This window comes from Natator depressus, chromosome 5 (genome assembly GCF_965152275.1).
Source record: "Natator depressus isolate rNatDep1 chromosome 5, rNatDep2.hap1, whole genome shotgun sequence".
Classification (NCBI taxonomy): domain Eukaryota; kingdom Metazoa; phylum Chordata; order Testudines; family Cheloniidae; genus Natator; species Natator depressus.
This window is the reverse complement of record NC_134238.1, coordinates 123,384,488-123,407,908: the sequence shown is the minus strand read 5'-3', so window position 1 is coordinate 123,407,908 and position 23,421 is coordinate 123,384,488. Positions and strand designations below refer to the sequence as shown.

At 44.0% G+C, this 23,421-nt stretch overlaps 1 protein-coding gene across 3 annotated transcripts in view; it reads left to right on the top strand.

The window, feature by feature from the left end:
- Positions 1-5,125, top strand: part of ZCCHC7 (zinc finger CCHC-type containing 7) — a 160,477-nt gene extending 155,352 nt beyond the window's left edge. For all 3 annotated transcript variants that reach the window (XM_074952144.1, XM_074952146.1, XM_074952145.1), the window contains 2 exons: positions 2,613-2,730; positions 3,629-5,125. In XM_074952144.1, the coding sequence (XP_074808245.1) occupies positions 2,613-2,730; positions 3,629-4,089 (579 nt within the window). In that variant the 3' untranslated portion in view covers positions 4,090-5,125. The remainder of the gene's footprint in view (positions 1-2,612; positions 2,731-3,628) is intronic.
- Positions 5,126-23,421: the final 18,296 nt, after the last annotated feature.

Genomic DNA, 23,421 nt, shown 5'->3' with positions numbered 1-23,421 from the left:
TTTCATTAATAGTTACTTGTTCGCAGTCGTTTAACCAATTATGTATCCACTTAATGGTAGTTCTGCTGAGCCTGTATTTCTCCATCTTACTCATCAGAATATCTGTGTCAAAAGCCTTGCGGAAGTCCAAGTATATTATGTCCACCGCATTCCCTCATCCACCAAACCAGTTACCCTGTCAAAGAAGGAAATCAAGCTGGTTTGGGAGGATTTCTTCTTGGTAAATGCATGCAGTAATAGCACTATGCTTAAAATAACTCCCTGCTTTACCTCTTGCTTTGAGACTATTGCAACCACATACAGCAATGTGTCTTAGAGTTTGTCTACACTTGAAGTGCTGCAATAGTGCTGTGGCGCTTCAGTGTAGACACTACGTACCCTGATGGGAATGATTCTCCTGTCGATGTAGGTAATCTACCTCCCTGAGAGGCGGGGTGGCTGGGCCGACGAAAGAACTCTTCCATCAGCCTAGCACTGGCTACACCAGGGAATAGGTCATTTTAGCTACACTGCTCAGGGGTGTGGATTTTTCACATTCCTGAGTGACATAGCTGGGTTGACCTAACTTCTTACTATACACCAGGCATCAGTAAGCTAGTCTAATCTTCGTTCTCACTGACACACGCTTTTCTTTCCAAACTGCCTTCCATTTACATGAGCACTGAATACACTATGGCTAAGCTTCCCTAGCTACCATTTTAAATGTCCTTCGAGATAGAGCCCACACACCTGAAATCATTTTACCTGAGATCACATAACCCTAAAGTCTGAGGGCTTTTTTTGTTGGTCACTCTGTTCACCAGCTCCTGCCTGTTAGTCAGTTTTCATGCTTGTACATAGTGTCACGGTTAGCAAACTTTCAGGGAACATACCACAAAGATAATGTTGTCCTGGGGGTGGGGGTGAGGGGGAAGGATATCAGAGATGTCAGTGTTGATATGTCATATCTGCACAGAGTGCTTTCTAGACTTTTGCTGCATATTTGACAGTATTAATGTTTTGAGTTGTTCAGCAGAAAAAGAAAAAAAGTCAAAGACGAAACATTTTGGCATATTTTCCCAGCTAGCTGTGCAGAGGGCCAGCACAAGTCTTGAGTGGGATTTAAAGTTGGGTATGGGGGCAAATTTCACCTTAACAGATAGTTAATAACATTGAAAGCTTAAGCTATAGACTGCAGACCGGAGTCTTAAAGACCAGAGAAAAAGACCCTGATCCAAGACCAACACAATTTGCAAAGTATCTATAGAAAGGAATAAAGAAAGGAGGGTTGGAAGGTGAGATCACTTAGATGGCAGAATAAGGGTGGTTTGAGTTCCTTATCTGTAAATTTGCATATTTTCAAGTGTTTGGGGTTCTTGGACATTTGATCTTTTAACTTTCCTGATTTTTAATGTGTTTTTTTGTTTGTATGTGGGTTTTTTCCTAACTGCAATGTGCTTATAAGGATTTTTACTCTTAAGTTACTGAAGTGTTCTCTGAACTTTAGCTTTACTTCAGCCAAGTTCTTTGTCTGAATAGGAACCAGAGTAGTTAGAAATTTTAAAAAATGCATTCAGTTGCCAAGTCCACTGCTGCCAGTTTGGGATATAGTGCCTCATTTAATCTTGGCTCAAAGACCAAGGAAATCCTAGCTGAAGACATTTCTAGTGTGTTGTAGATCTAAAGTATATAGGAGGAAGTGTGAGGACACATAGGAAGAGGGAATTGTAGAGTCAGCAGTACCAAAGTCTTGAAAGAAAGCTGCTCAGCATCTGGTGGGGACATCAGAAAAGTGAAAGCCACTGAAGATTTCATGAGAACAAGAAGACAGATTTAACTAGATTTGGGCGTGTTCAGAGAGGAAAAGAATCACACCTCCAAGAAATTTACAAGCAAAAAAAGCAGCAGTTAGTATCACCTGAAGTTTAGCCAGATTGGCTGTCAAGACTGCAATAACGCTTAATTTGTACGATTCATATTTGCCAATCTGTGTGACGGAGAAATAAGCCCCACTATAAGTGAGATTCTGAGTACAACTAAACCAATCAGTTCCTGTGACTCAAGATTCTAGACTTTCCCTTCTCATCTCTTCTTCATGCCAAGTCTGATGTCTCCTTGCAGACGAAGTCTCCTGCAGAATGTGTTTTGATTCAGTATCTTTCAGAAAGTTAATTCTGATTGATTTTTTTTTTGTACAGCACCTGCCTACAGTGTGCCTGACTCTAGCCCTTCACTTCTATGTGTACGACATTTGCTACATAACTTTGTAAATCAAAATACGAGCAGGTTTGTAATAACTGATGGGAGACATGGGATTCCATCTGTCACACCCCTAGCTATCAAAGGATAGTAATAAAGAAGTTAAATAAACATTTAAATAAATGTTGCTGCATATGCACAGTTGTGATACAAATATAAGCAGGGCTATTGGAAACTAATACAATTATCAGGATTTAAAGAACTGAAGGCCAGATTCCCCAGCTGGTGTAAATCAACATTGATCCATAGACTTCAGTGGGATAAACCTGATTTATACCCTTTGAGGTTCTGGTTTATTTCCTTAACTCTGAAATCAATAATCCAAAGTTTAACAAGATGTCACAGCATGTAGTAACCTAAAATGTGATTTGCAGGAGTGCTCAGAGAAGCGGATGTACAATGGGGCATTCCCTTCTTCCCCATTCATCTACTACTATGATGATGAGTATGACATCAAGAGGAGAGCTCAGAGGGCAAAGAGAAAGGTTGAAGGTATGGTATATTTTGTGAAATACTTCTTACTGACCATCATGTTTTTAAGTGGTCTTTGATCAGGGTGCATTGGTATATTTACTGCTTTTTGTTAGGCATTTTGTAATCTTGGCTTTCTTCATGTTGTGTAAGATGATGATGGGGATTATCTGAATCAACAAGCAGGGCAAGGTTAATGAGTTTAGTAACCTCAGTCTGTTCCTGAAATTCATGGTTCTAAAAGGACACCTGGAAGTACTTTAACTCCCAAAATCTCACTGACCTTAAAATGGTTATAAACTCATGGGGAGCGTTCTCTGAATTGTAAATTATGTTTTTAAAAATCTGTTGCAAAACACAATTACAAAAAAAAAAAAAACAATGTATATGAATGGCCACTTTCTACAATGAGCCCACTTATGGAGGAAGATACTACTCAACATGGGTAAAATTGGCAGGGCCTGGTCCTTACTCTGTCCAAATCTCTGAAGACCCATCTGTAGAACAGGTATATCTGCTTCACAGCCAGATCAGCAGTTTTTGGACTGCAGAATCTTGACTATAGAAATGTCAGAGGTAAAATGACACTGTTTGATTTTCCAATCCCCGATTGAATATATGGGTCTTCCAAAGATAATTGTTTTTTAAACTGAGCAAATTTCATATGAAGTCACAGAGAGAAAATGATTATGGAAACCCACAATATCACTTTTCTGGCTGCAACTGCACTTTAAAATGACATGACGATAAACTTCTGGCTTACCCAGTGTTTGCCAGAATATCTGAGTTTTATCCAGGTCCTCAGATTTTTACATACCAGGTCCATTGCTGACCCCAAACTGCAAACAGAGCTGTGGTTTTCAAGCGTTGTGGTTCTGGCCTCTTAGTGACGATTAAAAGACACTGTTCTATTTTACAGAACTTCAAGAAGCCGGCCTTTTGCCAGTGCAGTTCAAGAGACTGCGGAAGGAGGAAGAGCGTAGGGGACAGTGTCATAAGAAAAAGAAAAACCTTTGGAAAGAGCATGTAAAGAGTCCTAAAGAAGAAAAGCGCCACAAAAAGGCCAATAAGAAGTCCTGGGCAGAGGAACGCAAAGAGAAGAAACACAAGAAAGATGTCCAAAGGAATAACGACCAGGAGGAGGACTTTCCTAGGGGGTGTAGAATACACTCCCCTAAGGGCAGCAAAAAGCATCACAGCTCTGCCTTCTGTCCACATAGCAGGAAAACAAAAAATGGCCAGGAGCTGCTGGATGCAGCTAAAAAGAAGAAGAAAAAGAGAAGGCAAAGAAACAAGAAAGACAGTAGTCCCACCATTGATGAGAGCTTATTTCTTATAAAACAGAGGAAAAAGAAATCAAAACAGGAATCCAGCTGCTAATCTGTCAACAGAAAGCTATGGTGGGAGGGGGGTGTAACTCACCACCATTTTGCCATGGTATTTTTCTGACCCTGTGCTAAGATGTAGAATTTGAATCCACCTTTGCATACAGGCATGGATGTGTAAAACCAATATGACAAAGAAAACTGAGCTTGTGACTCTCAGCTTCTTAAAGAGAGTATTTGCAAATGGGTAGGAAGTGGTTAACGTACGCGAGTAAAATCATACTGTATTTTTTGGCAGTCCCTCTTTTTCTGTAAGTCGATGAAAGGTTGGGAACTTTTTCTTTTTGTTTGGGGTTTTTTTTTTTGTTTGGATGAATGAGGGAAAAGGTCCATAGTGGGGCGGTTTGGCCTTCTTTCCTTTGAGCGATTCCTTTTAAGAATGCTACACCTGTCAAAGTACTGTAGTTAAGCAAATGTGATTCCCTTGCAGCCTGACTTTAAAGAGAGGCTTTCACACTGGGGAGACTTGGAGAAGGGGCAGGGAAGGGGAAAGTAAACAGCAATACAAAAAACAATCTTTTTGGAGAAGCATTTTCTTGCTTCTAACGCAGCTGGAGTCTGCAGTGAAATTGTTGTATTGTATTTATGACATGACAGTCTTCTGCCCTGGAAACTCATGTGATGTCACAAATTCATCATAATCACAGCATTGCAAGTTTAAGTATCAGGAGCAGATGAACTACGAGGAAGCAAATCCTTGATTGAATAACAAATCTTTTTGCTAACTGGTAAGCAAGAGAAGTTCATTTAAAAAATGTTACAAGCAGTTGGGTTGACATCTGGAATTAAATATGCCATTGTTTTCCACAGTGTGGAAGTCCTGCTTTTTAAAAGATAAAATTATGTAACCAAGCTATAGAATGCAAGCAATTTACCTGCTTCCAGAAATATAATGCCTAAGTTTAATGACTTAATGGGGTTTTTTTTGTTTGTTTGTTTTTTTAAGAAATGAAATATTTTTTGTACTCAAAGAATTAAAAACTTTGTAAGGATAAATACTTTATCAAAGGAACCAACCAAATAAAGTTTTATGTGGGGATACATGAAACAATACGTTGGTTATACATTTTCTTTTGAGGTAGAAAACAATGCCTGGTTTTTGTTAACAAGATTAAATTATGTCAGTTCCAACCAAAAGGCTCTCGGCTATGGAATAATATAGATACCCTCCTCTAAGCCCCTTTTCTAGCCTGAGCAAAACAGTAGCTAACAATAATGGCTTCATAGAGTTGGTACATACTCCTTGAGAGAGTTCTACTAGTTTTGAAACCTGTTGGATTTTGAAACTGAACAGGATGTGTATTAACCTATGTAGGCGAGCCCTTAGTTACATGGGGAGAATTGCCTGCATAGCTATACCAGTATAATTATGCCAGTAAAATTCTACATGTGGACACTGTTATCCCAGGATAATTATGCCGGTAATTTTCCATGTGTAGACAAAGACCTAATTCATCGGCTTTTAGGTTGAAGGGATCACCTGGGTGAATGTAAGGATTTCAGTAGCCATATTCTTACATATCAGAGATTATTTGGAGCAAAAATAAACAAATAGGAATTCATGTATCTCAGGACCCAATTCCACTTCATGTAAAATGTGTCCTCAGAGGTGGTTCCAAACTGATTTTTGTTTAACTCAATGCTGTATTGAAATGACAGTTCTCTAGAGGTACTTTTGGAAAAAATTAATCACATGTCATTTTTTTTAATTCACTCCTGAAAAGACTTTTCCCTAATATCCATTCTGAGCCTCCTTCCCTATCTGCTGCATTTCGCATTCCTTTTTACTTCTCAGCAGACCGTCCAGTCTGGACTAAAGGCCCTTGTGGGACACCAAATTGAGGAGCTTTTCTTGCTTTGGATTGAATCCATCACCCAACCCCCTAGCCTCTGTTCTGTCTCCTTGGTGTGAGGATATGGCCAGGTAGCCCACAGCAAAGCAGCTAGGCTCCTTCAGAAGAGGAGAGTTTTCTGCACAGCATGAAGTGGTCTGCTCTTCACTCTCATGCAGTCAGCTCCCAAAGCCCAGGAAACAACATTCAGCATAATGAGTTGTAACTGAGCACCATGGGTATGTCTACACTGCAATTAAACACCTGCATCTGGTCTGTGTCAGCTGATTTGGGCTTGTGGGGCTCAGCCTACCAGGTTGTTTAATTGCAGTGCAGATGTTCAGGCTCAGGGACCCTCCCTGCAATGGGAGAATCCAGAATTACCTCAGCAGCTAGCAATGAGTAAAAGGCCCCAATGTGATGTGGGTTGTCATAAAGGAGAGAGGTTAGCAGGCGATAATTCATAGATCTTATGGCAGAGGTGACCATTACGATCAACAAGCCTGACCTGCCTAACACAGGCCACAGAATCTTATTCGGTGATTCCTGCCTCAGGCCCATCACTTCTGGTTAGTGTGACTCCAGCATTGTATCTTGTTTTCAAGACACCCACAAGGAAATAAAGGGCACAGTGCATTCCTCACCCATCCACAATGTGGAGATGTGTAAACTTTATGTAACGGCATAGCCCAGTGACATGTAACACAGGGATTCCACAAATATAGTACAATAAAAATACTCAAAAAAGCAAATTATAGCATCACTATCATTACCATACTAATGAGGCAATGCTATAGAAAATCTAGCAATTATTGTGCTTAGTAACTACAAGTGTCCTTTAAATAACCATATAGATGCATACATTCCAAGACCAGACGGGACCACTTGTGACCTCTAGTCTGAGCTCCTGTAGAACATATGCCATAGGAGTTCCCCAAAATAATTCCTAGAGCAGATCATTTAGAAAAACATCCAATCTTGATTTGAAAATTGTCATTGATGGATAATCCACCACGACTGATGGTACATTGTTCCACTGTCTAATTACCGGTTTCAGAGTAGCAGCTGTGTTAGTCTGTATTCGCAAAAAGAAAAGGAGTACTTGTGGCACCTTAGAGACTAACACATTTATTTGAGCATAAGCTTTCGTGAGCTACAGCTCACTTCATCGGATGCATACTCCAGAGATATAAATAGAATGGAAAGTGTGTTGTCACCATATTATAAGACATCATCATCTGTTTTTTTCCACATACAGAACAGACATATTTATTGAACACTTCTGCCTTTTCTGTATTGTTGTTGATAATTCTACCATTTCTATCTAGTAATGGACCAATACTATTGTTGGGATTCTTTTTGTTCCTAGTATATTTTTAAAATTCCTTTTTATTGTCCTCAACTCTGTTGTCCATAGATTTCCTTTTTGGGCATCTAATAAGGTGTTCTTCAATGATGCCCAATTATCATTAAAGACACTTGTTCTGAGGTGCCAAAGGATGTGGGAGGCAGACCAGTTGAGAGTCTCTGAGTAAGATAAAAGGTGTAAAAAATAGGGGTGATGTCAAGGTTGAGGCCTACTATAGACCACCAGATCAGGATGAGGAGATAGATGAAGCATTTCTAGAACAAGTAACAGAAATACCCAAAACAAAAGACTTGGTAGTAATGGGGGACTTTAACTACCCAGACATCTGTTGGAAAAGTAATACGGGAAAACACAACATTTCCGTTAGTTCTTGGAATGTATTGAGGACAATGTTTTGTTCCAGAAACTGGAGCAAATAACCGGGGGCATAACCATTTGAGACTTGATTCTGACCAACAGGGTGGAATTGGTAGTAAATCTGAAGGTGGAAAGCAATTTGAGTGAAAGTGATCACAAAAATGATAGATTTCATGAGTCTATGGAAAGGAAGGAGTGAGAGCAGCAGAATAAGGACAGTGGACTTCAAAAAAGCAGATTTTAACAAACTCAGAGAACTGGTAAGTAAGAATATCCCTTAGATTTTCTTCCAATGGGACCAAGGAGTTCAGGAGAGCTGGCAGTTTCTCAAGGAGACTGTGTTAAAGGCACAACTGCAAACTATCCTGATGAGAAGGAAGGATAGAAAGAATAGCAAGCTGCCAATATGGCTTCATCAGGAGCTCTTTAATGACCTGAAAATCAAAAAAGAACCTACAAAAAGTGGAAACATGGAAAAATTGCCAAGGAGAAGTACAAAAGAACAGCACAAGCATGTAGAGACAAAATCAGAAAGGCTAAGGCACAAAATGAGTTACACCTAGCAAGGAAAATAAAAGGCAATACATTAGGAGCAAGAGAAAGATGAAGGAACATGTAGGTCCTCTATAGACTTAGCAGAGAAGGAGAGTTAATGACTGATGTCATCAAGAAAGCTGAGGTGTTTAATGTGTATTTTGTGTCAGTCTTCACTAAAAATGTTAATGGTGACCAGATACTCAACACAGTTAGTATTAACAAGGGGAAAGAAATGCAAACAAAAACAGTGAAAGAGCAAGTTAAAAAATATTTAGATAAATTAGAATATTGAAGTTGGCAGGCCTGATGATACTCATCCTAGGATACTTAAGGAACTAGCTGAAACAGTTACAGAACTGTTAGCAATTATCTTTGAGAACTCCTGGAGGACGAGTGAGGTCCCAGAAGACTGGAGAAGGGGTAGAGTAGGAGTACCTATCTTTAAACGTGGAACAAAGAGGACCCAGGGAATTACAGATCAATCAGACTGACTTCAGTAGCTGGAAGGATACTGGAACAAAATATTAAACAATTTGTCAGCATGTGGAGGATACGAATAAGGAATAGCCAGCATGTATTTGTCAAGACCAAATGATGTCAAACTAACCTAATTTCCTTATTTGACAGGGTTACTGATCTAATGGATGGGGGAAGCTGTAAACATGATGTATCTTTATTTTAGTACGTCTTTTGACACAGTCCCACATGACGTTCTCATAAGCAAACTAGGGTAATGTGGTCTGCATTAAATTGCTATAAGATGAGTACACAACTGGTTGAAAGACCATACTCAAAGTGTAGTTATCAATGATTCGCTGTCACACTGGGAGGGAGTAGCTAAGGGGGTTCTGCAGGGATCAGTCCTGGATTCATGTTTTCATTAATGACTTGGATAATGGAGTGGAGAGTAAGCTTATAAAATGTGTGGATGACACTAAGCTGGGAGGAGTTGCAAACACTTTGGAGGACAGAATGAGAATTCACAATAACCTTGAGGAATTGGTCTGAATTCAACAAGATGAAATTCAATAAAGATAAGTGCAAAGTACTTTACTTAAGAAGGAAAAATCAAATGCGCAACAACAAAATGAGGAATAACTGGCTCGGGGTGGTAGTGCTGAAAAGAATCTGGGGGTTACAGTGGATCACAAATTGAATATGAGTCAACAATGTGAGGCAGTTGTGAAAAAGGCAAATACCATTCTGGGGTGTATTAACAGGAGTGCCGTACATAAGAAACAGGAGGTAATTGTTCTGCCCTACTCGGCACTGGCGAGGCCTCAGCTGGAATACTGTGTTCATTCTGGGTGCCACACTTCAGGAAAGATGTGAACAAATTGGAGAGAGCCCAGAGGAGAGCAACAAAAATGATTAAAGGTTGAGAAACCTGACCTGTGAGGAAAGGGTAAAAAACAAACAAACTGGGCATGTTTAGTCTTGAGAAAAAAAGACCAAGGGGGACCCGATAAGTCTTCATATATGTTAAGGGCTGTTACAAAGAGGATTATGGTTAATTGTTCTTCATGTCCATCGAAGGCAGGACAAGGAGAAACTGGGCTTAATCTGCAGCAAGGGAGATTCAGGTTAGATGTCAGGAAAAGCTTTTTCTAAATCTAAGGGGAGTTAAGCTCTGGAACAGGCTTCCGAGGGAGGTTGTGGAATCCCCATCACTGGAGGCTTTTAATAATGGGTTGAACAAACCCCTGTCAGGGGTGGTCTAGGTTTACTTGGTCCTCAGCACAGGGGGCTTGGACTTGAGGTCCCTTCCAGCCCAACATTTGTATGATTCTATGATCCTTCACTTTCTCTGATTAAATCGTTCCTCCAGGTCATGTGGCTCATGATTGTTTTCAGCTTTGTGAACTGGCCCTATTTAAGCACCAAGTGTACACATCATTGGTCTGGGCTTTATAAACTATGCTGGAAAGATACTATGCGATGGAGTGACTGAAGCTCTAGAGGAAGCCTATTTGGGTGATTTCTCAGAGACTCAGTGACATCAGCCAACTCTGTGTTATCCTAGATTCTACTGCCACGTTTTCAGTTTTGGGTGTCTGGTGCCTTACTGCAAAGTGCCCTGATTTGTCTTGGAAGTTAATGGGAGCTGTGGATGTGAAAAATCAGGCCACTTATTTAGGTGTCTGAATATACTGATTGGGGCCCAACATCAGGCGCATAACTTAAAAAATGTGTCCGTTATCTCTCAGTGGTGGTGATGCTCTCAAGCCCTGGCTCACACAGCTGGGAAGGAAATGACTGGTGGTGAGAGAGCGCCCTCCCCTCAGCTGTGGTGAAAGTGCAACCCAAGGATTAAGGCAGTTTCCTTTGCCACTAAATTGAGGAGCATCAGAGCGCTGCTCCTGCTGCTTCTACCCAACTGGTAGACTCTGACTGATGCTCAGCTCCCTCTGCATGTGGAATAGACCTGGCAGTACGGATGGCAAATAAGCAGCACCCTTTACACCACATGCACCGAGAGGAAGCAGAACACTGGGGGCAAGGGGAAGAAAAAGAGAGTAGGAATAGGAAGGAAAGGATGGGTGTTGGACACAGTGTGGCCCCTGGCCCAGCGTTGCTGTATAGAGCACGCTAGCCTTGCTGTCTCCATTCAGATGAACAGTGCTCCTACCGATTGCCAGTGGAACGCCCCAGCATGGCAGGAGGTAGCGTACGGTGCAGGGCTGGAGCAGAGTCATGGAATGTAGAGATTGAAAAGACCTCGCAGGCCAGCGCAGGATCATCCCTCACACTCTACTGGACCCTGTCTCATCTAGTTTTAAGTGTCTTCAACAATAGATCCCAGTCCCGGTTCACGCCTGCACTGACACTTCCAGTTCTTGTCACTTGTGCTAGGCCATCCGACCTCCAGTCCTCCACCTGATCTTCATTGCATCCCTCCTCCTCCTCCTCCCGCCAGGGGAACGTGGGTTCGGTTGCTGTCCTGGGCCACCCTGCAGTCCGCTGAACAATCAGCGGTGCTTGGCATAATTCTAGCCACTGTTTGCCCATTGTGACCTGCTCCAAGCCTTGACCCTACATTGTTCACTTGGCTTGTGGAGGGGGTCCACTGGCTGTGGGGGAAACTGGGTCTGGCACAGCTGAGTTCTTAGTTTGGTGAACCATTCTGAAAAGAGTCGCAGTGCACCCATCCTCTGGCAGGGCCCAGGGGGGAGCCCCTGTTCAAATCCCTTCTCCCCCTCAGGCTGAGGGGGGAATTGAACCGGGGTCTCCCACAGCCCCGATGAGTACTGTAATCACAGGGCTAATGGTTACCAGAGAGGAGTTCTGTTTGTGTGGAGTGAGGCAGACATCTAACTCGTTCTTACAAAAAACAGCCTGGTCGCCTAGCCCCTGCATGCAGGAGAGGGGGTCCTGGCAGCGGATCTCTACCAGAGAGAGGTGCCTACATCCACAAAAGGGGTGGGGCTTAGCGCACACACCCCTCTCATCCACTTCTCCCCTTGGCCCGAGCATGCTGGGTTTGGTGGGTCCCATTCGTAGGCACCTCTCTTTCCCCGTGCATTGTACAGGGAGCCTGGGCACCTCACTCAGACTTGGTGGATCCCAGTCTTGCAGTGATTTTCTAGGTGCCTAAAAGTTTGCAACGCCTAAGTCTCTTTGTGGCTCTGGGGCTCAGTAACCCACAATGGAGCAGTGTTACCAACTGTGTAACATGAGCACTTGCTGATGGGCCAGGGGAGGGGAGGAAATGCCACCGAGACTCGGCTGCACTCCTTGCTCTCTCAGAGCCTGATCCACCTCCTGTCCGTGTCAGAGGGAGTCTGCCACTGATTTCAGTCAGCTTTGGCTCAGGATCCAGATTGTGATGTTGCGATTGTGATTAGACACAGGACTGCTGCAATAGCTAATGAGCCTGTACTTAACATGCATCTAGCAGGATAGTCCATATTTTTCCCTGCAGTATCCAGACTGAGGTAACGTGGACATAAGAACAAATGGATATAAACTGGCCATCAACAAGTTTAGGCTTGAAATTAGGCGAAGGTTTCTGACCATCAGAGGGGTGAAGTTCTGGAACAGCCTTCCCAGGGGAGCAGTGGGAGCAAAAAAGCTCACTGGTTTCAAGACTGAGTTTGATAAGTTTATGATGGGACGGCCTACAATGGTATGGAGCTGAACTGCAACTTCCTAGCGGCAAATATCCCCAATGGCCAGTGATGCGACACCAGGTGGGGAGGACTCTGAGTTACTACCGAGAATTCTTTCCCAGGTGTCTGGCTGGTGGGTCTCGCTCACATGTTCAGGGTCTAACTGATCACCATATTTGGGGTCAGGAAGGAATTTTCCCCTGGGTCAGATTGGCAGAGACCCTGGGGGGTTTTCACCTTCCTCTGCAGCATGGGGCAGGGTTCACTTGCTGGTTTACACTGGTGTAAATGGTGGATTCTCTGCACCTTGAAGTCTTTAAATCATGACATGAGGACGTCAGTGACTCAGCCAGAGGTCAGGGGTCTGTTACAGGAGTGCGTGGGTGAGGTTCTGTGGCCTGCGATGTGCAGGAGGTCGGACTAGATGATCACAATGGTCCCTTCTGACCTTAAAGTCTGTAAGTCTAAAACATGAACTTCACTTAAGTTTTTTCAACCCCTCTGTCTCAGACCTGGTGCCCAAATGCTGCTGGCTTTTTCCCTGCTGTAATTTTTTCCTTGCAGGGTAATGAGCATTTTTGTTCTGTTTTAACTCCTCTAGGTGGTATTACTTTGAGGTAATTAAAGGTAGCTTGATCTGTTTCCGATCGCACCAGTTAATATTAACAATCATAGCTGTTCTATCCTGCCTTTCCACACTAGTGCTCTGAGGTCAGCATCAGTAGCCCCATTTCACAGATCAGGTAACTGAGCCACAGAGCGAGGAGGTGACTTGCCCAAGGTCACCCAGCAGGCCTAGGAGTGGGACCCAGTCTCCTGAGTCTCTGTCCAGTGCCCCATCTAGCAGGATCCACTGTGTTACTGGAGCACTTAGGCCTGGATCCCCAAAGCTGTTTAGGCACCTAACACCATTGATCTCAGTGGGAGCTAGTGCACATTTGTGAATCCGGGCCCTAGAAACCCCCAGTTGAGATCCGGGCTCCAATGTGCTAGGTGCTGTATATACATTCAGGGCAGATCTACACTTAAAACGTTGCAGTGGTGCTGCTGCAGCACTTACGTGAAGATGCTCCTACCCCGACGGGAGAGACTCTCCTACGGCCAGTGCTGGCGACGGGATTAGGTAGGTCTAACTAGGTGGATTTTTCACACCCCTGAGGGACACAGTTCTACTGACACAGGGCCGTAGTGTAGACCGGGCCATAGTGAGAGACAGTCCTCTCTGAATTTACAGTCAAAATAGACGAGACAAAGGGAGGATTATTTCTCCATCAACAGTGGGGCACTGAGACACGAAGAGTCTGGAAGAGCTGGAGATTGGACCAAGCCCTTCCCTGCCCCATTCCTGGCCCCTAAGCATAAGATCATCCTCTTACATTCCACAGGTTTCAGAGTAGCAGCCGTGTTAGTCTGTATTCGCAAAAAGAACAGGAGGACTTGTGGCACCTTAGAGACTAACCAATTTATCTGAGCATAAGCTTTCGTGAGCTACAGCTCACTTCATCGGATGCATTCAGAATCAATCAGGAGCATTTAATCAAGGCTCACCTTTTCAGTCAGTGCCCCGTGGAGTGGCGTAGAACACTGAAGAGTTTTCAAAGGAATTTCAATAATAGAGTTAAAAACATTTTTACACAGGACAAAAGGCAGGGTAGGAAGGGAACAGGGAAATCCTAGACAAGAGCAAACAATGCTGGCAGCAATATTTAGTAACTTGTCCACGAGCAAAGATAGCCTCAGCCGGTGCACTAATTAAAGGATAGTGTCTCTGGAAGATCCTCAGCTCGGCCAAGGGAACTGCAGACCAGAGTAAGTTTGACCCATCTCAATTTTATCCTATTAAACCAAAGTGCACGTCCGTATGTCCTCCCTCCCACCTGCTATTTTTCTCCTTTTAAAGAGCTGTCAGTCTTCACTCCAGAGATGCCTGGGACTGGAAAACATGCTCATCCCAGGAGGGGAGGGTGTCTCAAGGTCACAGTCGATATGCATTGGTGAAGCAGCATGAGGAAGCCTACAGTGTGTGAATAAATAAAGGGCTTTAGCTCAGCCTGGGGCGTGAGGTGCAGGGGCTGGGCGGGAGGCTCCGAGTCTTGGCTAGTAATGGGGGCAGTTGGCCCAAGAGTGGGGAGGGGGGAAGAGAGAATTCCGTCTTCTGTTTGTTGCAGCTACTGCAGGGCAGACCCTGCGGGGCTGGGGGTGGGGGGAATAAAGCAGCATGTGTATTCGGAGGAACGAAAGGGGCCTGTTGGGGAGGACTCTGGGGAGGTGCTGGCTTCTCCACAGCAAAGGCTGCAGCCAAATCTCCGTTTAAAGCTAGCTGCTCCTTAAAGTCTACCACTGAGGTCTGTAAAATCGCGAACGGCGTGGCGTGAATAAGGAAGTGGTATTTACCCCTCCACATAGCACAAGAACCAAGGGTCATCCGGGGAAATGAATAGGCAGCAGCTTTAAAACAAACGAAAGGAAGTACTACTTCCCACAATGCAGCGCATGGATGCCGTGATGCCAGTGTAAAGGAGCTGATATCCATATAGTCTATTCCCCTAGGGCGTCACAGCATCCACCCTTGGCTTTGTGTCAGTATAACTACCAGCAAAAAGAATCATCACCCCACACACCCCCTACTTGAACTAGTTATACCAGCACCAAAACCGTGTGTAGACCAAGCCTAACGCCTTTACTTGGCAGCAGCAGTATGCGCTTGTCCTCCTTTGTGGACCAGAGAGTAGGGAAGGGCACACAGCTTGCACTGGGTTACCTTTACCCTCGGGGTACAGTACAGAGGCGGGAAGTTTCTCAAGGTCATTTCTGCCGGGGCCAGGAATAGAACTTAGCCCCCTCTTATTGCAGCGCCAACCCTTAGCCACGCTGCCTCTCAGAAAGCTTAGGCCAGATCTATGTGCTTCGCTGTGCTGTGAGACCGAGGCAAAGGAAGGCCTGGGCAGTGAATTAAGTAGGGTTTGGTAAAGAGGAGGATGGTTGTGGGGCCAGGGCACTGCCTGGGCACCTAGGAGCCTTGGCTTTGCCACGGCCTCCCTGCACAGTGTCTGGCTTAAAGCAGGACCTTTAGAGGTAGGCTCAGCCTGGGCCTCCTGAGACCTCCCTACCTTTCACAGGAGCCATGGGGATGATGGGAGCCAAGCAGAGGGGCCCTGGGTCGGGCCGCCCTTCTCCCTCTGCGCCTGAGGAGGGTCATGCGGGGTCACACAACCCCATATGCCCCTTAGCAGGCTGCTTGGTTCTTTGGCAAACTCGCTGGGGCCTGGTCAGCTCACTACGGGGGAGGAGCTGCAAGGAATCCCCTCCCTCCTGCATGGGATCAGCACAGACAGGGGAATACACTGCACCCACCCAAGGGGGCACCAGCCCCTGTGCGCGGCGGAGCATTCGGCACCTCCCAGGGCTGGTGTTACACCATGTCACCCCTGAAAAGCACCCTCCCACCCTGCACCCGCATCCAACCCGGGTTCCTAGTTGAAGCGAAATCAAGCTAGGGGGAGACCATTACACCCCACCACACTCCTAGGAAGAACCTAGGCCCAGATATATGTCGATGCCTAAGTCCCACTGAAGTTGGGTTCAGTGACAGTGAGGTCCCTAAATGGCCTTAAGGATCTGGGTCCTACGTGTGTAAAGGCCTTCATATTCGAGCAGGTGAGAGCTGCCGCTTCCCCTCACCTGGTGGAGATGTTTGTTTACCCAGCCTTGGGCCAGGTTACAAGCACAAACTACTGTCAGTCCCATGATGGCTACCCCTCATTGAAACGATCCCTCTGGAGGAGAAAGGACATTCAGGCTGGAAGCACGCGGACTGTCCAGCTGTATTTGTCTGTCAGGAGCACTATGCTTCTGGAGAGGAGACAACATCCAGCGGCTTTACAGGCCTCCTCGAGAAGCCAGCTGTCATTCTTTGGTATCCCAGCAGCACATAAAGACCTCAGCCAAGACCAAGTGCAGTGTGGCCCAGTGGAAAGATAACTGGGCCTCAGGAGAGCTGGGTTCTATTCCCAGCTCTGCCACTGGTCTGCTGCAGAACCACTTGGCCTCCCTGTGCCTCAGTTTCTCCATCTGTAAAATGGAGGTAATGGGGTTGTAAAGGGCTTTGAGATCTACTGATGGACTTATCTAGTGTAACACTGTTTCAAAAAAAGCAAATACAATTCTGGGCTGTATTAGCAGGAGTGTTGTACACAAGACACGAGAAGTAATTCTTCCACTCTGCTCTGCGCTGGTTAGGCCTCAACTGGAGTATTGTGTCCAGTTCTGGATGCCACATTTCAGGAAAGATGTAGACAAATTGGAGAAAGTCCAGAGATCATCATCATGTTCCCATTACGCCTCTGGCGTTTAGGGCAGTGACGAAGCTCCTCCACTCCTGTCTGTTTCTGGCAAGTCTTTCAATGGTTCCCCAGCTATGCCCCAGGTTTTTCAGGTTGGCTTCCACAGCTCTTCGCCATGTTGTTTTCAGGCAGCCTTGTTTTCGCTTGCCTTCAGGTGTCCATCTTATTGCTACTCTGGTGATGGAATCAGTTTCCATCTGAAGCACATGGCCAAGCCATCTCCAGCGCCCCCTGGCAATGATGGTACTCAGATCTTCTTGGCTGCACTGTGTCAATATATGTTGGTTTGAGATTGTTTTGGGCCAAAAGATACGGAGGATTTTTTCGAGGCAGGTTGTATGGAATGAAGACCATTTGGACACGTCCTACTTTCTCATTCCCCAGCATTCTGCACTATAAAGTAGTGTTGAAAGTACACAGCTCTGATAAATCTTGAGTTTGGTTTTGGTGTTGTATTTTGATGATTTCCAAACTCTATTTAAGCTCCTGAAGGTGTCCCTGGCTTTACTGATTTTGTTCCGGATGTCCTGGCTTGATCCACCATCCTGACTGATGGTGCTGCCCAAGTACGTGAATGTTTCCAAATTGGTGAGAACATAATCCTCTATCCGTACTGGTGATGGTGAGGCAATATTAAAGGTCATGAGATCTGTCTTATTGGATTGATTTTCAATCCAATTTTCTGGCTGAATGCATTGAGTCGAGATTTTTCTTGTGTATGGTGTTGGGTATGTGATAGGAGAGTGAGATCATCTGCAAAGTCCAGGTCTTCAAGGGATGAGACGAGTGTCCATTTAATGCCTCTTGACATGTCTTCTGTTGTACACTGCATTACCCAGTCGATGGCAATGTTGAAGAGGATTGCAGTCATGACACACCCCTGATGTACTCCTGTTTCGACTTCAAAACTGAGCTCACTGTGATCAACACTGCATGTAAAGTTTAAATAGAAGCTTTTGATGATGTTGATGATACAGAGAGGGATTCCATATGCCCGCAGAATGCGCCATAGGCTGATCCTGTGAATGTTATCAAAAGCCTTCTCAAAGTCTATGAAGTTTATGTAGAGCTGCTGTTGCCATTCTAAAGCACCGTTCTATTATGTTTCGTAGAATGAAGATCTGGTCTGTGCACCCACGCCCTTTCCGAAAACTGGCTTGCTCTTTTCTGAGAAGTCCAGAGAAGAAATTAAAAGAAATTAAAACCAATAGTAAAAGGTTTTTTAGCCATATAAATAAGAAGAAAAAAAGAAGTGGGACTGCTAAATACTGAGGATGGTGTGCAGATTAAAGATAACCTAGGCCTGGCTCAACACCTAAACCAAGGTGGAAGTCAAATTCAAACAGCTTAATGGGACCAAATCAGGGGTCCTGGATAATTTCCCTCCAAGAATATTAAAGGAACTGGCACATGAAATGGCAAGCTCAATAGCAAGGATTTTCAATGATTCCACAAATTCGGGGGTCGTACCCTGTGACTGGAGTGTTGCTAAGATAGTTCCTATTTTTAAGAAAAAAAAGTGATCTAGGAAACTACAAGCTTGTTAGTTTGACCTCAGTTGTATGCAAGGTCTTGGAAAAAATGTTGAAAGAGAGAGTAGTTAAGGACATAGAGGTAAATGGTAATTGGGATGAAGTACAACATGGTTTTACAAAAGGTTGATCTTTCTTTGAGAGGATAACTGATTTTTTAGACAAAGGAAATGCAGTAGAGCTAATCTCCCTGGATTTCAGGAAGGCATCTGATACAGTTCCACATGGGAAATGATTAGTTAAATTGGAGAAGATGGGGATTAATATGAGAATTGAAAGATGGATAAGGAACTGGTTAAAGGAGAGACTACAGTGGGTCATGCTAAAAGGTGAACTGTCTGGCTGGAAGGAGGTTGCTAGTGGAGTTCCTCAGGGACTGGTCTTGGGACCAGTCTCATTTAACATTGTCATTAATGACTTTGGCACAAAAAGTGGGTGTGTGCTAATAAAATTTGTAGATGAGACAAAGTTGGGAGGTATTGCCAATATGGAGGAGGACCAGAATATCATACAAGGAGATCTGGATGACCTTGAAAACTGGAGTAATAGAAATGGGACGAAATTTAACAGTGCAAAGTGCAAGGTCATGCACTTAGGGACTAACAACAAGAATTTTTGCTATAAGCTGGGAACTTATCATTTGGAAGCTACAGAGGAGGAGAAAGACTTGAGTGTATTGGTTGATCACAGGATGACTATGAGCCACCAATGTGAGGCAGCCATGAAAAAGGCAAATGCAATCCTAGGATGCATCAGACGAGGTATTTCCAGCAGAGACAGGGAAGTGTTAGTACCGTTATCCAAGACACTGGTGAAACTTCATCTGTGCAATTTTGGTTTCCCATGTTTAAGAAAGATGAATTCAAACTGGAACAGATGCAGAGAATGGCTACTAGGGTGTTCAGAGGAATGGAGAACCTACCTCATGACAGGAGACTCAAGGAGCTTGGCTTGTTTAGCCTAACAAAACAAACGGGGAGGGGAGATATGACTGGTCTCCATAAATACGTCAGAGGGATAAATATCAGAGGGAGGGAGCGGAGTTATTTAAGTTAAGCATCAGTGCTGACACAAGAACAAATGGATGTAAACTGACCATCAACAAGTTTAGGTTTGAAATTAGACAAAGGTTTCTAACCATCAGAGGAGTGAAAGTCTGCAACAACCTTCCACAGGGAGCAGTGGGAGCAAAAAACCTAACTGGCTTCAAGACTAAGCTTGATAAATTTATGGAGGTGATGGTATGATGAGATTGCCTACAATGGCATGTGACCCATCGGCTACTGCTAGTAGCAAATATCCCCAACGGCCGATGATGGGACACTAGACAGGGAGGGCTCCGAGTTAATACAGAGAATTCTTTCCCAGGTGTCTGCCTGGTGAGTCTTGCCCACATACTCAGGGTCTAACAGATCACTATATATGGGGACAGGAAGGAATTTTCCCCCAGGTCAGATTGGCAGAGACCCTGGGGTGGGGGTATTGCCTTCCTCTGCAGCATGGGGCAGGGGTCACTTTCTGGTTTGAACTAGAGTAAATGGTGGATTCTCTGTGACTTGAAGTCTTTAAATCGTGATTGGAGGACTTCAGTAACTCAGCCAGATGTCGGGGTCTGAGACAGGAGTGGGTGGGTGAGGTTCTGTGGCCTGCAATGTGAAGGAGGTCAGACAAGATGATTATGATGGTCCCTTCTGGCCTTAAAGTCTATGAGATGTCCACAGTGTCCAGTCCTGGACTGAAGATCATTCACTGTGTGGGTCCCAAGAAGGCCTGTGTGAAACCCCTGTGGAGAGGAGAATGATTACAGATGTATCCTTGGCACCATCCCTGTGCGTGTTGAAGATAAAGAACATTGTGCTGGACAGAAGGTCCATTAGTTCCTTTGGGAAATTGATGGGTCTTCATGTGGAGATCTAGAAGGGCTCCAGTTTTTCTCCTATAGTTAACCTAATTCCATATCTGATATATACACTTGTTTCAAAGCTCTAATCTTTTCAGGGTCAGGGTGAGAGAATCAATAGTCATTTATGAGAAAGAAAGCCATGAATTGGTCCTTCCTGTCTATGTATCTCTTACATCCTCTTCTTCTTCCCCTTATCCCATCAACTAGGGGTCAGGATGTCAAGCAAGCATCCCGCATCTTCATGTGCCTGAGGAGCCATTAAGGTATAACTGCTTACCATCTTCTTCAATGCACTCCATCCATTGCCTCGTTGGGTGTCCTTGAGATCTTTTTCCTACCACTCTCTCCTGCCCACGTCTATCTATAAGGGGAAAAAATACATTAATTTAAACCTTGTCAGCAGATCTTAGATAGAAACAAGGGATCCTTGTTGCCCATTAGGGATCAAATCCTAGCCCCATTGAAGTTAATGGCAAAAGTTCAATCGACTTCAATGGGGCCAGGTTTTCACTTAGGTCTTTAGCTGCCTAGTTGAAGAGACACCCAAATACCCTTTTCCTGCAGAAGTCTAGGATAATCAGGTAGAATCTTTGAGGACAATAGCAACAATAAAGGCTGTGGAAATTGCCACAAAGGTCACATTCTTAGTAAGTAAAGGAATCAACTCAACTGTTGCATTATGAAGAAAACCTGATGATGTAGTTGATAGAGAGAAAATCCTAGTAGCCAGTTCAGGTCTGGTGCTATGATTCATAGGTAAGATGAAGGATGAGATTTTTGAAGAGTGCCTAAGTATTTACGAGCACAAGTCCCAAGGAAAGACAAATGCTTTTGAAAACCGTGCCCAAGGGCATTAGAATTTGTTTCTTGCGGACTGATTGCTGCCATTTATTAGTTATTCAAAAGTACATTTCTGAATGAGTGGGTTAAGGGCACAAAAGACTCCTTGAGCTGTTACTAAAAAAAAATGTTAAATTCCTAGTTAGAAGCTGTCTTGGATCTGCATGGACAAAGTACGGCCTCCATTAGGGAAGAGAAAAGTTTTTCCAATGGCTTGCTACAATACAAGGAATGATTCAATCGGGCAATCTTTGTGCAAAAAATTGTGCACACTACACACAGCAGCAAAGAATAAGCTTGTCCCAGGAGAAAGAGCAACAAAATAGGCTAACTCCAACATTTTCTATGATGGGCTGGGGCAGGATAGGGAGAGAACCCACATGGACCAATCCAGAAGATATTCCTTATCAAATTGTAACAATATTAAGGAGACAAGTTGGTGAGATATTATCTTTTATTGGACCAACTTCTGTTGGAGAAAGCGACAAGCTTTTGAGCTTACACAGAACTCTTCTGCAGGTGACCTGAAGAACACTGAACACAACAATATTTAGGTGCTGAAGGTCAAATTTTGGATCTAAGCTATTGTCCCTTGGGAAAGGACCTCATCACACAAACAACTGGTTTAAAATCATACCTTTAAGCCCCCATATTTACTCACAAAGACATGTTATTTCGACTATTACTATTTACCTGTGTCCTGCATGTTGGAAGTTCAAACCCTAGAGGAGTTTCACTCCTCTGGAGGTTTAAAGCGTGGTTGTAACTCACCAAATCAACTCAAAAATGACACGGTGGGATTCCAGGTTAATTTGGTCTCAGTGAATCTGGATCAAATATGCTCAGTTTTCATATAAAGAGACATTTTTCTAATGGCAAGCCTCACAACCTGGGAGCTGAAAGTCAGTCTGGGTTCTTTCCTTCCACCTGCCTTCACCAGTTGATAAACATTCTGCAGGCCAAACTGTGCCCTCCAGGCCACCTGTGCAAACCTCTTCAATGAGGCTGCAAATCTGTTTCTGTTTGGAATTAAGTAAACAGTTCTGCTGATGATGCACAAGAAGGAATAGGATCCACCTCCCTTCCTTGTAGCTGCGTTAGCTCTGCAGGGCTAGCAGGTGTAAAACGTGGTGATGGTACTTTATTACATGCCTCGGCAGATAAGCGTCTGAACACACACAGGATTCAGGCTGGCTCTGTCAGAAGACGTCAAGTGTACACAGATATTTTCCACAGTAGAACTGCATTTTAAGACAGAATTTTAATATTCATTCAACAGGGTTTGTTTTTTTCAATTAATCAAGTCCATCATTGATAAAGCCAGATTTTTAAAAAAGCAGCAAACAAAGAATAACAGTCTGCCCCCACCACCTCCCACTGTGGAGAATACATTGTCATTAAGGCCTTACTTAATTTGCGATATTGCGGAAATTGCAGATCCCGCGATATTATGTTTCCATCGCAATTTTGTCAGCCGCCCAGGACTGACAGAGCATGGTGGGATTCCCGCTGTCAGCCCCATGCATTAATGACTGAAACATAGCTGCAGCAAAATGTCTGGTTATCAAAAAAAATTAACAGGCATAACCTAGTAGTTGAGTGTTTATATTGTTCCAGCAAATTTTTCTTAAACAGGTCTTCTCTGGCTTTTCAAAGTTACCACAAATAATAAAGGTCCATTATTACTTTTCCGCCATTTTCCATGTCTTGTCCGCAACTCAGCCGCAATTATTTGACAACCATCCTGCGATTCAAGTAGGGCCTTACCTATCATTTTTCCATAAGCGTTGTTTTCTCCCGCACATATTAATGCAATTTGTCAAACGCCCACCCAGCTCTCACTACTCTGGTCATTCACTCCATCTGTGGAGTTCACATAGGGCCTGACCCAAAGCCTCTGGGGGTCTCATGTGAGGGCTAACTGCCGTGGAAGTTTGAAGTGCTATGTCAGAATGAACAGGGCTCTTTTGATAAACTAGGAAAGCTCTTGTTATTTTTGTAATGTCTGACACCTTGGCCCAGATGACTCAAGCATGGTTTCCCAATGGAGACCTTCATGCAGGTTTGCCGGGTGAGAACATCTATCTGCATAAGAATTCTTTTTAAAAAAAACACATTTCCAGCTATAAATTAGCCATGAAAGCTGCCTGGGTTGAAGACGCTGCTCTGTGGACTGTTACCACTTGAAATCTCATTGCATGTACTTTCTAAAACAAAGTTAATGAGGACTAACAATGCTGTGAAGGCCAATCTCCAACATTACAACTCCCTAATCACCTTGAGAACGTGGCAGCACTCACATAAAAATACATTTTTATCCTGTTGTTCAGGCTTAAACAGAATGTAAGCTCCAGGAACCCTGGTGTATGGAAAATTTGCCACTGACTGAGCAGCCTAGATACATCTCGCTCCTCCTCCTCCACCCAACTTGTGTCTTAAGAGGTTCTTTTGAACTCTTGGTGGATTTTCTATGCCCAGTGGTTTTCCATTTTGCCTTTTAATTTT